We start from the raw sequence: 15,534 nt of genomic DNA, 5'->3' as shown, positions 1-15,534 counted from the left end.
TTTTTGATCCATTTTCTTTTTTTTTTTTTTTTTTTTTCTCAAAGCTGTGGCTTTTCCAAACAAGTTATTCCCCCACTGCGAGCATCTTCCCCAGCCTGCAAAATACCATGCATCTCCTGCAACGGGGCTACAACCAGCACATCACTTCATGGCATGGTTAGTGGTGATGCACAGGGGCTGAAAATTGTGGCTCTTGACTGATATCACAAGGAGCTGCATTGGCACAAACCACCACACCCTTGCTTGTACATTTGGAGTGGTTTTTCACATCCCAGCAGCCCCTGATCAGAGCACTCCCACACCAGCCCTGTCCAGCAGTGCCTGCAGCAGTAGGGACCAATGGAGGCACTTCCAGCCTCCCAAATATTGCTCATTGGGGGCTGAACAAGACCATCTTGATAGCTAGCAATAAGGGAAAGTTCTCTCCCCTCTGGGGTTGTCCCCATCGCGGAGACACCGTATCGCAGGCACAGTCATGGGATACACATATCCGGAAATTAAATCATGTTTTTGCAGTGTACTCACTTCCTCCAGGCTGTTTGGCTGCCGTGCACACGGATGCGTGCATGGAGGGCTTGTACTTGCCTCCTGTGAGTTTACCCCACACTCTGCACACATGTTCAAGGGGCTGGGGTTTTCTGGTTGATACGTTCAAGAGGAGAGGTGCAGATCAAAGCATTAGGCTCACTGCAACTAGTGCTGGCAAAATACACCGGTAGCTGCTATATTACTCTAATTCTCTGTAAAACGAGGAATTGATGATGATCCAAAAAGTGAAATCAAATAAGTGGCCTTTTTTCTGCCTTCTGTAAAACAGGGTGAAGGACTCTGGCTGAAAATTCAAGTGAACTTTCTTTAGGAAAGGATCTCCCCTGGTAAGGGGAGTGATAGCTTAGAGGATGCCTCCTCCATCCTCCTTCTCTCTCATAGTATGCATTAAATCCTTTTATCTCTTGGGGTCCCAGCGTGAAAGGGTCATTTGTTTCCTGCAAAAGGACGTGCTGTATCTTTTGTGAGTAATTTTCATGCTGAAGGGGCACTGAACATAATCCTGTCCTGTCTGTTATTACCACCACTCTGTGGTTGTGGAGGTTTTCTCCTCCTTTGACCAGATCCTTTTAATTTCTTCTGTTGAGGATAGTCGTCAGGCAATACTGGCTACCAGCCCAGGCAAACAGGGGCTCATTACTAGTTATTACCCCTGGGTCCACCGCTGAGATTTGGCACGGGTGGCCAGTTAGGGAGGAAGAGATTAAAAAAGAGTTCTTTAGTGTTTGAAAGATATATAGCACGTGTGGAAGGAAAACGGTGACTTCTGGGCTTGCAGTACTCTCCCTGCTTGTTCTGTATTTGTTTCTGCTTTGGAATTAAGTATTTGCTAGGCTTCTGAAAACGAGAGCAATGAGTTTGCATTAGACAGGTCTTCTGCAGGTGGTAAACCTGCAAGACACCAAAAAAATGCTAATTGTTTTTCCCCAGTCCAAATAAAATACATTTTTTCCCAATGCTGCTGTGAGACAGAGTCCCTGGTTAAACAACTAACATTAAGCCAAGGGCAATAAAACTGCAGAAAGGTGTGTAGCCCCAAGACCACAGCAGCATCTGGCTCCTTGTGCAACTGTGGTGAGGAAACAGTTTGACTTAATGCAACTGGAGAGAAAAGGTAAATTTCACTGACAAATGGGTGCCCAAAAATCTGCAGGACAGGTGTGAGGATAGATAGGGGTGCTGATGCTTCGTGGAAGGGGGATCTCATCCAGATGTAGCCACGGCTGCTCTCTACTGGCATGTTGTACATCCAGTCCATAGTGTTCAATGTTGTCTTGAAGAACGTCAAGTTTTCAGCCTGCCTGAATTTCCTCTTCTCATGGACATCACCATGGCTGCTATTCCCCACGGACATTGCATTTAAGCCAGCACCAATAAATCTTCAAAATATTCTACTTTGAGACAAGCCCACTGTGGAAGAAGAAAGGGGGAAAGGGAAAATTTGGTAGCAGCCCGCTGAGATGGGTTGGAGGTTAGTGAAGAAATGTCACCTTAAGATCAAGTTTGGGATGGGAGATCTTTTGCAAAGGGCTTCCCAGTGGTCCCATACAACCCATAACAAGAGGAGTAGGTTTGTAGGGAGGGAGTGGTGTGGTGAAGCATCCTGTGGCTCACACATCATTTGTGTTGCCACTTGCCAGAGATGCAGGTCATTACTCACCAAAAGAGAAGGATTTCCACCTCTGTGGCACCCAGCATCACCTAACCTCAGCCAGAACCATGTAGTAAGATGGGTAGGATCCTACCTGCCCGCATCGTCATCACCTGTTGACTCTATCCATCCATCCATCCATCCATCCATCCGTCCATCCATCCGTCCCCCTGCATGGTGGCTCAACACTTCCAAGCAGGAGTGTACTAGCTCCTCAAGTTGCTTTGAGCCCACTTAAATCACTGGACCTGGCTTAATGATGAAGAATAAACTGATCTTTTAACATCTCTTGACCTTAGCAGGAGAGTAGCGCTAAGAGTGGATATGGAGATCATAGATTCATAGAATCATAGAATGGCCAGGGTGGAAAAGGACCTTAAAGTCCGCCTAGTTCAAACCCCCCCCCTGCCGTGGGCAGGGTTGCCAAACACTAGAGCAGGCTGCCCAAAGCCTCATCCAGCCTGGCCTTGAACCCCTCCAGGGATGGGGCATCCACAGCTTCTCTGGGCAACCTGGGCCACTGCCTCACCACCCTCACAGTGAAAAATTTCTGCCTAATATCTAACTTAAATCTCCCCTCCCTTAGTTTAAAACCATTCCCCCTTGTCCTATCACTATCCATCCTCGTAAACAGTCGCTCCCCCTCCTGTTTATAGGCTCCCTTCAAGTACTGGAAGGCCGCAATGAGGTCTCCCCGGAGCCTTCTCTTCTCCAAGCTGAATAAGCCCCGTTCCCTCAACCTTTCCTCATAGGAGAGGTGCTCCAGCCCTCTGATCATCTTTGTGGCCCTCCTCTGGATGCGTCCCAAGAGCTCCACATCTTTCTTGTGCTGGGGAGATACAGAAAGAGAAAATGGTAGTAAGCTTTGTGAGCGTCAACTTGAATCTTGGTTCTTTTCCCAGTTACTTTTTTGGGCTGTCTCACCCTGTGTCTCTTGAAAGAGTCCCCACTACCACCCCAGCCAGGGCAAAACTGGAGGATCCCACCCGACTTCTCCATCAGCAGAACGACCCCTTGTTTTGGGCCTTTTCCCCCAATTTTTGCTAAACCTTGTAAAAACATATCTTCAGCTCCCCAAGGTGGGATGGAGAAGTGCTGGGGCAGGGACACTGGTTTCTTGGCTCATGGGATCCCGGTTGGCCACCGAGGCTGGCCCAGAGCCAAAGCACGGACCTGCCCCTTTCTCTTTTGGACTGAGTTGAATTGAATTGTCCTTTCTACCTCTCCTTTGGTGCACGTTTGCTTCCTGCCTCTCTGGGACAGGGCCAGGGCACGAAACGGAAGCGAGAAAAGTGGGGGATTTCCTCCACCTTCCTTCCGACCCTTTCTTTATTTACGTCTCTTTTGTATTGTTTCTACCTTTAGGGGATTTATTTCTTTTTAACCTCCCTTGTTGTCAAAACCCTTGTCAAACTTTTACAGTCCTATTTATGGGACAGACTCATCTTGTGGCTAACTGGGTGCCTGGTCTCTAGCTTGGTGCAACCATCACTTGAGAATTCAAACCAGGCAAGTTGATAATATAGCTAAAGAGGTGACCTCAGATGATGAAAACTCTTTCGTATACGAAAACCTGGGTTTCCTCTGCTAGGTCCCCATGCCTGTGTTTTGCTTCCTCACCTCTTCTTCTCCTGCAGACAGTGGTCAGTCTATAGGAAATATGACTTCTCTCCACAAATGTTCTTTCCCTGCAGATGTACTGGAGACATTTTCTCACAAGCCCAGGGTCTCCTAAAATAATTCACGCTGCTAGCTTCAGTTAAACTCACACCTTAATGATGTTTTCAGAAAAGGCAGCTGGTGGAGAAACAGGAATAGGAACCATGTTTCGGGACAGGGGTCTGCACATCTTTTCTCCTAGCTCTGCACCTCCCTTTTGAGACGCCTATGCAGAGCCCAGCAGTAGCTCCCCTGTCTCCTCCACACCCAACCTGTCCCCAGGCAGCTCCTATGGGACCCCAAATCTGTTGCAGGATCCCAAATCTCACTCCCCAGGTCCTGTCTCAAGCATACCTTCACCCTTCCCTGGGTTGTGATGTTCTGGGGTTAGATTTCCCCAGCGATACACATCTCAGAAACTCAACCTCTGAAGCACAACCGGTGCTAATAACCGGGCTCCGCAAGAGAAAATACTTTGCCCGTACACCAGCATGGAGGAACAAAGCAGATCTCTGGAGAGCTGCAGTAGGAAGCAGCTAAAAATTAAACCTTGGAAGGGGGACTCCTGTTTTGGAGTGTTGGAAATAATATATAAGTGCCTCATGGGGCAAAAAAATAGCTCTCTTCTGCAGTCATCAAGTGGAAGAAACACTCACCCCCTCCAAATCAGGCTGTTGTCTTGGCTGCAGACAGATCCACTGATGAAGTGGCTCAGTGCAGCCCATGGCTCCTGCAAGGTGGAAAATTGGTTGAACCTTTCCTGGGGTGAATTTGAACAAGTGCCCGGGGCTGGTGGTTACCGTGTGCAGTGGGGGAAAATTATCTCCGTAGCAATTGATGGAACCCCTGCAGAGATTACAAACAGAAAAAGGGACCCAAGTTTTTATATCCAGTCTAGCAGTGAATAGATTGTGTTTTAGCATTGCGGGATGTTGCTATCTTTTGTCTGGCAAGCTGTTCTTCAGCTGTATCCCTCACTGAGAAACAGCTTCATAAACTGAAAATGCAAAGTATTCTTCACAAACCAACTGCAGATCTTCTTATGTATGATAATGTGAGATAACTGAGCAATGGACGACCCTCTTTGCTTTGAGACCGAGGTTTTTTCCCACTTAGCTAATGTCAGCTCTCAGTGAAACACTTCATGGCTTTCCTCAAAAAACAAATAAACCATGATCAAAGTAGCATTTCTACATGATGTACAAATGCAGCGTAAACACCATGGAAAAACACACGACAATTTCATGGTTCAGGTGGTAGCGTTAGGGATTTTCCTTTGAAAGTGAATATGGACTTTAAACATTTTTATGTGACTTTCTCAGACTTTTCAGAACAGCAGAATAATCAGCTAAACAAGCACATGATTTTAGATTGGTGATATTTGCAATGGGCAGCTGAACTGAATAACCTTAAAATTAAAATACTGCAGCTCCAAGTAAATGCTTCTTGTACTTACAAACTCTGTCCAGTGGTGACCCATTCTTTCAGAGCAAGTAGAATAAATACTGTTTGTACACTTCACCCAACTGGGAATTTCAGTTTGTAGAAAGTTTCATAGAATCACAGAATGGTTTGGGTTGGAAGGGACCTTAAAGATCATCCAGTCCCACCCCCCTGCCATGGGCAGGGACACCTCCCACTAGCCCAGGTTGCCCAAAGCCTCATCCAGCCTGGCCTTGAACCCCTCCAAGGATGGGGCATCCACAGTTTCTCTGGGCACCCTGGGCCACTGCCTCACCACCCTCAATGGTTTGACTCTATGGATTTAACCGAGAGCACCTATTTTATGATGTTTTTAGAGTACTCATCTGAGTTTGGGAGGGTAAAAAACACCTAAGTTAGATCATGAGCAATTAAAGAAACAAAGCTTGAGCTTGCAAAAATAGTATAACTTTCAGAATGATCAGAAGTGTCACCTGATTTACCTGAGGCTCCTCACCACTTCAGGGATGTGAGAGACCCTCATAACGGGGTTGGACAAACAGCTCTTGGCATGTTCACTGGATGCTTCCTTAAAAGGACTGGACGTGCTTTATTTCGTGAATCATTTGCGGCACTTTGCACAGGAGCTGGTGCACCTCCCCTCGGAGGGAGACCTGCCTTCTGGGAACTAGCTGGTCCTGCCCTCCTGCTGACCCTCCAAACACCTTGAAGTCCTCAGGCTTCTTCCTCTTCTTCCTTCTTCTCCTCCCCCTCCTCCTCCGCTATGCTTTCTGGCATTTGGTATGAGTTTAGAGAACATGAGACAAGCCCTGAGTGAATGACTCATGGTTTCTGGTCAGCATTCATTTCGACAAATACCTGTTCTGGGTGGAAACCAAGGGCAGTTTCCTTAGTTTAAAGTTTGTCTTGGCATTCTCACTTTTCCCTAGGTGTCAGCTCTGAGGATGTTACAACGACAACTCCTGCAAGCCCAGAAGACAACAAGCAGATCATCACTACAGCCGCCAGCAAGATGCAAGGGACCACCTCTACAAGCAATCCAGGAAACCCAACACCCACCTCTACAATGTCACCTGCCACAGTCCAAGGGACCATCTCTACAAGCAATCCAGGAAACCCACCACCCACCCCTCAGACATCACCTGTGGCAGTTCAAGTGACCACCCCCACAAACAACCCAGGAAACCCACAATCCACCCCTCGGACACCACCTGCAGCAGTTCAAGTGACCACCCCCACAAACAACCCAGGAAACCCACCACCCGCTCCCACGACATTACCCAGCCTGCCTCAGCAGGTCAGCTCTTCAACCAGCTCCAGACCCTCAACAACCACCCCTGCTGCAGCCTCCAGTGCGACTCAGCAGAAGACCAGCCCTCCAGCCAGCTTGGGAAGCTCAGCAGCCACCACTGCTGCCAGACCCGTCCCCATTCATCCAAGCAGCCCTCCAGCCACCCCAGGAGGTTTAGGGACTGCTGTCGCATCCCCCCCCAGCGTGGTAGCTCAGGGAAGTCAGCCTTCGGACCAGCTGGCCAGCACCAAGGCTAGCATCCAAGTGTCAACAAGCAGCCTTCCCCCTGGGGTCAAGGGCTATGGTGTCTCTTCTCCCACATCTGTTGCCAAGCAGCCTCACTCTTCTCCCAGTTCTTCAGTCCAGGGACTGGCCTCTTCCACCAGACCTGGAAGCGTCAAGACTTCTGTTACCCCTTTTGATGGATCCGTCTCCCCCACCACTAGTAAAGCATCTTTACCACCCGGCAGCATCAACAAGGTCTCAGAGGCAGCCACCACCACACCAACTGTTGAAGCAGGTACCAGAAGATGAGAACCTTGATTTCTCAAGTTGGGAGGCTCTTTTGTGGTCTTTTCCTTTGGCTACTCTAAACACATCTTGTCAGTAAGGGGTGTCATCATCTTGTCTCATTTTAGGACTTTCCAGCAAAGTTGTCTCCATGACAACTGGGTGTTTAGGTCCCCGTTGTCATCAGTGGAGATCGAGTCAATGCAGTTAGTGAAACTCAAGACATGAATCAACTGTCAAAGCGTAGACATCAGCTTTTGGATGGACCAAACTGGGCCTGAAGCACCATCAGCTGCAATGACTCGGTCTTCAGTGACTGCAAAAGGGATCCAGCAGCGATGAGTTCAGAGGTAGAGACTGACATTGTAGAGTTGGTGAAGCAGATTGACAGCACCCCAAATGCTGACTGTAGAGGATCCCTAGTATGGCTGACAGCTTAGCGAAGGCTGGCTGGGCATGCATAGAAAATAAGCTTTAGATGACTAAGGAGATTTTGTGGCTAAACTCTGAGTCTACAACCTCTAAAGAGTCTAAGCAGTTAGGCAGGATATTCATCGCTGCTGCGGGGGGCTGGCTGCTGACTTCTGTCTAAGCAGCATTACGAGTGTCCACATGGTGTTTATGATCTTGCTGAACACTATTAAGATCTTTTCTCTAGACCTCTGGAGCTTTATAGAGCCATACTTGTTCATAGGTGTCCTGGTGAGGCACAGTCTAGGGTCCCCTTTGGCATTTTGTCTGGTAGCATTTACAGAGAAGCGATCACAGCATGGGACTGGGAGGTCTCCATGGAGCTTTCCAGACTTGGGTGGAATTGCAGGTTCTGCTCACATCTGGCTCTGAATAAAAGCTGTGATGACGCTTCATTATCTTCCTCTGGAGAAGGTTGTTCTTGACCTGATTTCCAGCTACCTACAGTACAGAAACCACTCAAAAAACCATCTCCTTCCCCCTCAGCCTTCCAGCTCCTCCTTGCTGCAAGCATCACTAAGTGAGCCAAGGTCTTAATGCAAGACCATCTTCACTGGCTTCATCCAAGTCACGTTTTGAGCATGTTAGCAGGCATTAGGAGGTGAAATGCATGTCTTCATGAAGGATGTTTCTTTCCCCTCCTGCTCCACAGGACTGTTCATCATTAAAGGATGATATATTAAATTATGTTAATTCAAATTTGACCTCAAGCATTGAGCATGAAGAGGTTTAAGAAAACCTTTATATTTAATAAATAGGTGAGAGAATGCAAGATAAACAGATGGCTCTGAAATTAATTCTCTCCTGGAGCCTTCAAAATGTGTCTGGGAGAGAAATATCTCATCTTTTCTGTGGAAGAGGCAGGAGTCCCAAAAGCAAACAAGCTGTGAACAGGATGTGGCATTTTAATTCTCTTTGTCACCATTTAAGGATCAGTTAGGAACCTTTCTCTTGTAGAAACCTCCATGGAAGACAACGCAGATAAAGTGAAATGAGGGCCATCCCATTTACCCAGCAATACTCCTATTTTTAAGTGATTCCCGAGCTACCAACACATCATACTCATTGGGTTCATCTCTCTAGAACAGTCTGATGGGTTTCAGCAGCAGAAAATAGGACAATAATATTTTTTTCATATCACAGTTAATTAAAAAAAAAAAGAAACACAAAACCACCCAAACAATGCGACAGTAAGCTTCAAGGCAGAACTAGAGCTGAAAACTTGTTTTCAGCTGCTCACGAACAGACCTGTGTCATGTGTATCCTCTATTCTGTATCAATGTCTGTCTGCTTGTTTTTTGCTGCATATTGGGGACCCAGACCAGAGGAGCCATGGCTCCAAACCTGTGTCAACCAAACCTGCAAGTGCGGACCAGCACCCTACCAGTACACACCCATCAGCCCCAGTCCCGGGGGACCAGACAGCGAGCAGCAGTCCTGGCCAGCATCACCTTAACACTTCTTTCCAAAATGAGGTAATGATGCCTATGGGAAGGTGGGCACTTCCTAGTGGTGTCTGTTAATATTTAGCTGGTATCCCACATACACGTGAAGCCTATGGTCCTTCTTGCTGTGTCAGAGAGATGCGCCTTAGGAAACATGAGGCAGCAAAATAGTTCTTGTCCTTTTTCCCATAGCTTTCCAGTGAAGAGACATGGAGGATGGAGGTGGGGGGAATTGCAGTTGGGGTGCTGAACAGAGAAGAACTGAAATTTGGGAAGAGAGAAGGAAGCAATATGAAGAGCAGAAGCTGCTTTTGGGTGGACTCGGACACGGGTCGAGGCAATCCCAAGCACAAATACAGGCTGGGCAGAGAATGCGTTGAGAACAGCTCTGAGGAGGAGGACTTGGGCGTGCTGGTTGATGAGAAGCTCAACATGAGCTGGTAATGTGTGCTTGCAGCCCAGAAACCACCTGTGTCCTGGGGGAATCACGAGCAGCGTGAGCAGAAGGTTGAGGGAGGGGATTCTTCCCCTCTGCTCTGTTCTCATGAGACCCCCTCTGCAGTGCTGAATCCAGCTCTGGGGTCCTCAGCACAGGACAGACATGGAGCTGCTGGAGTGGGTCCATGAAGATGGTCTGAGGGCTGGAGCACATCCTGTCCAAGGACAGGCTGAGAGAGTCGGGCTTATTCAGCCTGGAGAAGAGAAAGCTCCAGGGAGACCTTCCAGTGCTGAAAGGGGGCTACAGGAGAGATGGGGGGGCTCTTGATCAGGGGGTGGAGGGATAGGATGAAGGGGAATGGGTTTAAGCTGAAAGAGGGGAGATTTAGATGATACGTGAGGAAAAAATGTTTTCCTGTAGCCCAGAGAAGCTGTGGATGCCCCATCCCTGGAGGGGTTCCGGGCCAGGCTGGATGAGGCTTTGAGCAACCTGGGCTAGTGGGAGGTGTCCCTGCCCATGGCAGGGTGTTGGAACTCAGTGACCTTTAAAAGTCCCTTCCAACCCAAACCATTCTGTGATTCCATACAAGGGCAAAGACCACAATTTGGTACCAACCGTTCATGGATGATATTAGCAGAAATTGGTTTGGGAGTGTAGGGGGGTCTCAAAACACAAGCCAGGATAACTAAAGTGCTGGGAAGGAGGGAAAGGGATTCTGCTCCTAGATACTCATCTTTTGTAGGGCAGATGCATCATGGACCACTGGCATGGATCTTCCTACTGCCTGATCCAATTCCTGCTTTACCCTGTACTGCAAATCGTAAGCCTGGTTTGGGAGTGCGTTAGTAAACACCCCACAGACAGCGGTGTCAGTTGTCTGTGAAAGCCCATTCCACATGCAAAGGGTTGAGTGAAGAGCTCCCAGGCCTGTCTCATTTCTGTAAAATGGAGCAGAGCTTTGGTTGAGATATCGCCTGGCTTGGGGCAGTCTGTCATATCAGTGACCAACTGTCCTTCCAACCTATGTCAATGATTTGAGAGATGTTTTCTTCTGTCTTTCCAGGTCATCTGTAAAGACCAGGTGCAAAATAACTGGCCCACCATGTATCTGAAAGAAGCTAGAACCTGTGTAAGTACCACCCTTATGACCTCTCTGTAGGATTAGCAGCTGGAGATCAGCTCTGAGCATGTGAACTGACAGAGATGAGAGTAATTTCATCAAAATAGGATGCAACTACTTTCTGGGGTGTAAAATGATAAATGCAAACCCCCACTCAGCAGTATCACCTGGTGGGGGATATAGCAGGAGGAGAAGAGGTCCATGTGGTCTTCCTCAAGTAGTGGGACCAGCTGAGCCCACCCAGGTCTCAGAAAAAGAGCAATGGGAAATTTCAGAGGGTGACATTTTTCCTCTGTAAACACTAATGGGAAAGCTTTTTGCCTTTGCAGAGGGGCCAGAAGTTCATCCCAAAACCCAAGCAAAAAAACGTGGAGTTCCTCCACAGTTGTGTACTTGGGGAGATCTTGCAACCTCACAGCTGGGGTAGAGTGGCGTCCCACTACAGAGCAACTGGGAAGCACAGCAGCCTGGAGTTTGGGACCCACTGTTCTCCTTGATGTTATATCAGCTCTCACAGAACCCTAAAGTGAGAGCAAAAAAAACTACTTCATTTGTTTCAGACCCTCTACAAGACCAAGGAGTAGTTAAATGTAGTGCTAAGTTTGGGGAAAGGCAAACCCAACCCAAGACTCCACACCAAGACCCCTTCTTCTGGTGGGTGGGTGTTGTCTGCTGGCTTTTCTGAGGGATACCCACCTTCAAAAGGATTCTTGTGGAAACTAAGAGTTTCCTGTCATAGGGAAGATGCAATATATTGATAACTTTTAAATAGGCTGGAGTTTTAAGTTTATTAAAAAGAGGAAGAGACAACACCCCATGGCTGGTGAGGTCTTGACAGAGTGATTGTATCTATCTGAGCTGTGGGTGGGGTTCAGGGGTGGGTTTTGGTGTTATGACGCTCTGGTTTCTGGATCTCTGCTGTCCCGTTTGTAAAATGGACTGACTTGACTTCACTGTACGGTGGTGAGACACGAAGTGAAGGCACACTGTGTTTGTAAAACCCCCTGAGATACGTGCTGAGGACAGGCACAATCACTCCTGCTGACCAGAGGCTCTTGAAATTCCCTGTGGCTTCGTGGTGGCCCTGCCTGGCAACCCCAGAGAGGGCTTGGACCTCCTGATAGCACCCACCAGACTTCTGGAGGAGGGGAAACGCCTGTCTGTTGCCATCTCATGGCCACCACCTTCCTGCTTTGGCTACTCCTGGGTGTAAATGCCCCTTGCCTAGACATCTGCAGAAACAATGATGTCTTTAGCCACTCTTCCCTTAACACTGAGGATGACTCCAGGGAGGGACCATATTACCATGATGCTCGTGGTCCAGATGCCACAGCAGGACAGCCCCTCCTGAGAGCATCCCCTGCCCCACTTTGTGCAACGTCTGAACCTCCAGCTGCATCCATGCTGGGAAAGCTTCTCATCAAATTTTATATTTAATATATAAAAATATTTCATCGGATTGACGAAATCTAAGTTTGGACCCTAAAGCACCCAGGTGACTTACGGCGTTTAATGCTTCCCTCCTCCTTCTGGGTGCAGCCAGGCTCTGTATGGAGCCGCTATCCTCCCCTGTGGCTTCACTGGAGCTGTGCCGGGAGGTTATTTATAAACTGGGATGATAAGGCTGGGAGGTGCCGGTACGCAGCGATGCACCAGCGAGCGAAGGGGTGGGCAGACATCACGGCCTGGCATCATCCATCGCTTCTCTCTACCGGCTCCGCTGGGCAATGGTGTGCTGGAGCTGGCAAGCCGGCGAGTCTTCCGCCCCATTTCCCTTCGATTCCTCCGGGTATAGTAACGAGCTGAAGCATTGTTAGTGCAAAATGCCAATTACACCTCAAAACAGCTGCAGAAAGACTGCAAGGGTGCATCCTCCCATAGCATCTCTCTCCTCGGCTGCCAAAACACCTCCCACCCGCTCGCCATTAACTTTCCACTCGGCGTATTCCTGAAAATTGCAACAAACTTTATGCCTCACAAGCAGAGCAGATAACGGAGAAATGGCACTATCTGGTTTCCCTGCTTTGTAGGGCCCGGTAAACAAGTCTTCAGCCAAATCTTGACAGCAAAGTGAAAAAATCCTTTGCATTTCACAACCCGTGGGAAAACAGGAAAGTGCGTGTTAGAAGGAGAAGTGTTCCAGAAATGGCTCCAATCCTGGTCCGCGAGAATGAGCCAGAGTCAGGGCAGCATTGTACTGAAAGCTCAGCTCCAGGGAGAAGCTGGGGAAGCACCAAGGGCAATACAGGCAGCCAGTGGTGGGGGATATGTCCAGATGACACGTGGCAAGGGGGAGGGCAATGTGGACCACCCCCACCATGCATAGGTGGGCTAACGGGGTAGCGCTGGTGGTGCAGGGACTCCAGCAAAACGGTTGGGACTGAACCTGGGAACTGCAGGTATTGCACCCTACTGCGCCTCAGTTTCTCCAGCCACAGTAAATTTAAAAATAAATTTTAAAATACCCTCAATCTGTAAGTCTTAAAAAAAAAAAAGCTAAATAAATGGTTGGTACCACCTTATGGACCAAAGATATTTTAGGGGCTGGTTGGTTCCCACCATCCTTCCTCTTCAGGTGATGCTTTTATCAGCACTGAAGTTTGGTCCATGTTCCCCCATCCTCCCTCTCATCCCTTCTCCTTCCTTTGATTCCAGCAGGATCTTAATTAGTTTCCTAATAAGGCTCATTAGCTCAGTGCCTTGCATTACCCAAGATGACTTTCCCAAGGTCTGTCTCACGTGTATCTTCAGTTGGGTTTTCTTTGGCTCCTTGGGGTGCTCCAGCCTTGGGAGGGATGGGTGGATGGATGGGTGGATGGATAGATGGATGGATGGATGCTCTGTTCCGCATCCCAACCCCAAAATGCCTTAGAGGAAGCAAGAAATGACCACATCAGAGCTGGCTGGTGTGCCTTAAGCTCTGGTTAAGCCACACAGCCTTGCAGCCACCTCCCAAGGGTCCAGGGTGGCTCCTCCATCATGTTCCCAGCCCACGTGGATGTGCTCAGTGACCTGAGTCAGAGGATGGTGGAGAGGACCAGAGCCTGCTCTGGTCAGGGGATGCAAAAGCAACAGTGGGACCACTGGGACCTGCATCCAGGTGCCCAAAAGAATTTGCTGTGTGACACCCACTGGGCTGGGGACAGACAGGACCTGAGCAGGGTCATGGTCCCCTTCACCCCATCCAGCTGGCGGGGGCAGCTTGTTGACTCAAGTGCTGTTACCTCATTTGGGGATGTTAGTTTTAGGTCCCTGCCAGTGTGGGAACCGGATTCGAGCTGCTCAGCAGCTCCTGTCAACTCCAGCCAAGGAATGCAAGTGGCTCCGGAGATGGGAGAGAAGAGCTGCTGGGGCCACGGCACCGTCACCGGGACATCCCTGCCAGCTGCAGGGGGTCTCACCATGCCCCTCACCCACCCTGGAAAGGGGAAATCCCTCCGGTTCAGCCTCAAAAGGGGTTTAGGCACCGGTCACCATCCAGCAACAACGCGGTTTGGTGCTCAGCTAGGTTTTAGCCTAGCATCTGATTTCCTTTCCCACCCAAAAAAAGAAACAAATTTTAAAGGTGTTTTTTTATTTCCCCACAGGGTGGTAGAATTGGATTATTAAGGGCTGGGGGAAGGCAAAGCTGCAGAAAAACATGTGGAGAGAGGATGCAAGGAGGCAGCAGAGAAGCTTCTCATGCCTCTGCAGAGCAAAACATGCTGCACAGGCAGGGAGTGATAAACTGCAGGACATTGAAAGCGTAGGAGCACAACCCAGCGTCCAAAGATGATATAAACACCATTCGGACCAACCTGTAACCCTCTCCTCCCTGGCCAGCTGGGGATGAGCGGTCTGAGCAATGCTGCCCCAGTCCAGGTTTCCCATCCTGCTCTGTTCCCAGGGATGCAGCCAGGATGCTGCAGACTCAACAGAGGATGTTACAGAGGGAGGGGAAGGTTTGGGTTGTTGGAGCAGGGAAGAGTAAAGCCTTTCCCAGCCAGGGCACGCACTGCCTAGCATCTCATTTCAGTGTGCATGGAGGACTTCTGCACATAGGATCTGTGCAGGCAAGACCTTGTGCATGTAACAAATGTGCATGAGGGATTTGTGAAAGCATGCACGCACTGTATATACAGCATCTCTACCTCTAGGACCTGTGCAGGTATGTGCACACAGAAGCTATGCAGACAAGGTCTGTGCACAAAGTATCTCTGCAGGCAAGACCTGTGCATGCAGGATCTGTGCGTGCAGCATCTCTTCTGCAGAAGCCGTGCATGCAGGAGGGAGATCATCTCTACCTTAGTGAGCTCCCAGCTGCTACAAAGCGTCAAGCTGATGCAAAAAGCCTCAGGAGCATCTCAGAAGGGACATGGGCTCCATCCACCCCTCCAGCTCCATCCAGGCTGACCCCTCCGGGGATGCTCCAGTTTATCCAAAAGCAAAACGCTTTCTCTTGCTTCTGCAGATCTGTGGGGAAGCTCTAGGGAGGACAGGGACCCATGCTGGTGGGGACAAAGGGTAGAAATATGGGTGGTAGGAGAGCCCCAGATGCCTGGGGGGAGCAAGGGGGGGGCGCTGCCCAGCCCTGTCCTGCTCTTGTTGCGGCCCCTCAGCCTCCCCTGGCCCCCCCCTCCACCCCATTTCCCTTGGGGACCTGCTATTCCCGTAACACCAAAAGCTGCGGCGCTCAGATAAGGCCAGCGCGGGGCCCCGGTGAGGAACGGCAGCCAAGAGCTCGGCTTCTCATAAAGAAACTGCTTTTAAACTTTTCCTGTTCCCTGGGAGGGCCGGCAGCGGGCGGGCAGTGCAAAGGGATGGGGGAGGATGAGGAGGGACACAGCATCCCTGGTGATGCTCCTGGGCAGTCCCTGGGTGGGAGAACAGCACTGAGCCCCTGTTGTCACCGCAGGCAGAGTGGAGGACCGCCAGCATCAATGTCTCCTTCTTCGAGAGCTTCTGCTCAACGGGCCA

At 49.4% G+C, this 15,534-nt stretch overlaps 1 protein-coding gene across 1 annotated transcript in view; it reads left to right on the top strand.

The window, feature by feature from the left end:
- Positions 1-6,231: 6,231 nt before the first annotated feature.
- Positions 6,232-15,534, top strand: part of PODXL (podocalyxin-like) — a gene marked incomplete at its 5' end in the record, with an annotated part of 13,949 nt that continues 4,646 nt past the window's right edge. The window contains 4 exons of the mRNA XM_010081198.1: positions 6,232-7,113; positions 8,895-9,049; positions 10,522-10,587; positions 15,473-15,532. Of these exons, the coding sequence (XP_010079500.1) occupies positions 6,232-7,113; positions 8,895-9,049; positions 10,522-10,587; positions 15,473-15,532 (1,163 nt within the window). The remainder of the gene's footprint in view (positions 7,114-8,894; positions 9,050-10,521; positions 10,588-15,472; positions 15,533-15,534) is intronic.

This window comes from Pterocles gutturalis, unplaced genomic scaffold (genome assembly GCF_000699245.1).
Source record: "Pterocles gutturalis isolate BGI_N339 unplaced genomic scaffold, ASM69924v1 scaffold9929, whole genome shotgun sequence".
NCBI lineage: Eukaryota > Metazoa > Chordata > Aves > Pterocliformes > Pteroclidae > Pterocles > Pterocles gutturalis.
Note: the sequence above shows the minus strand (reverse complement) of the source record. Positions and strands in the feature narration are given on the sequence as shown.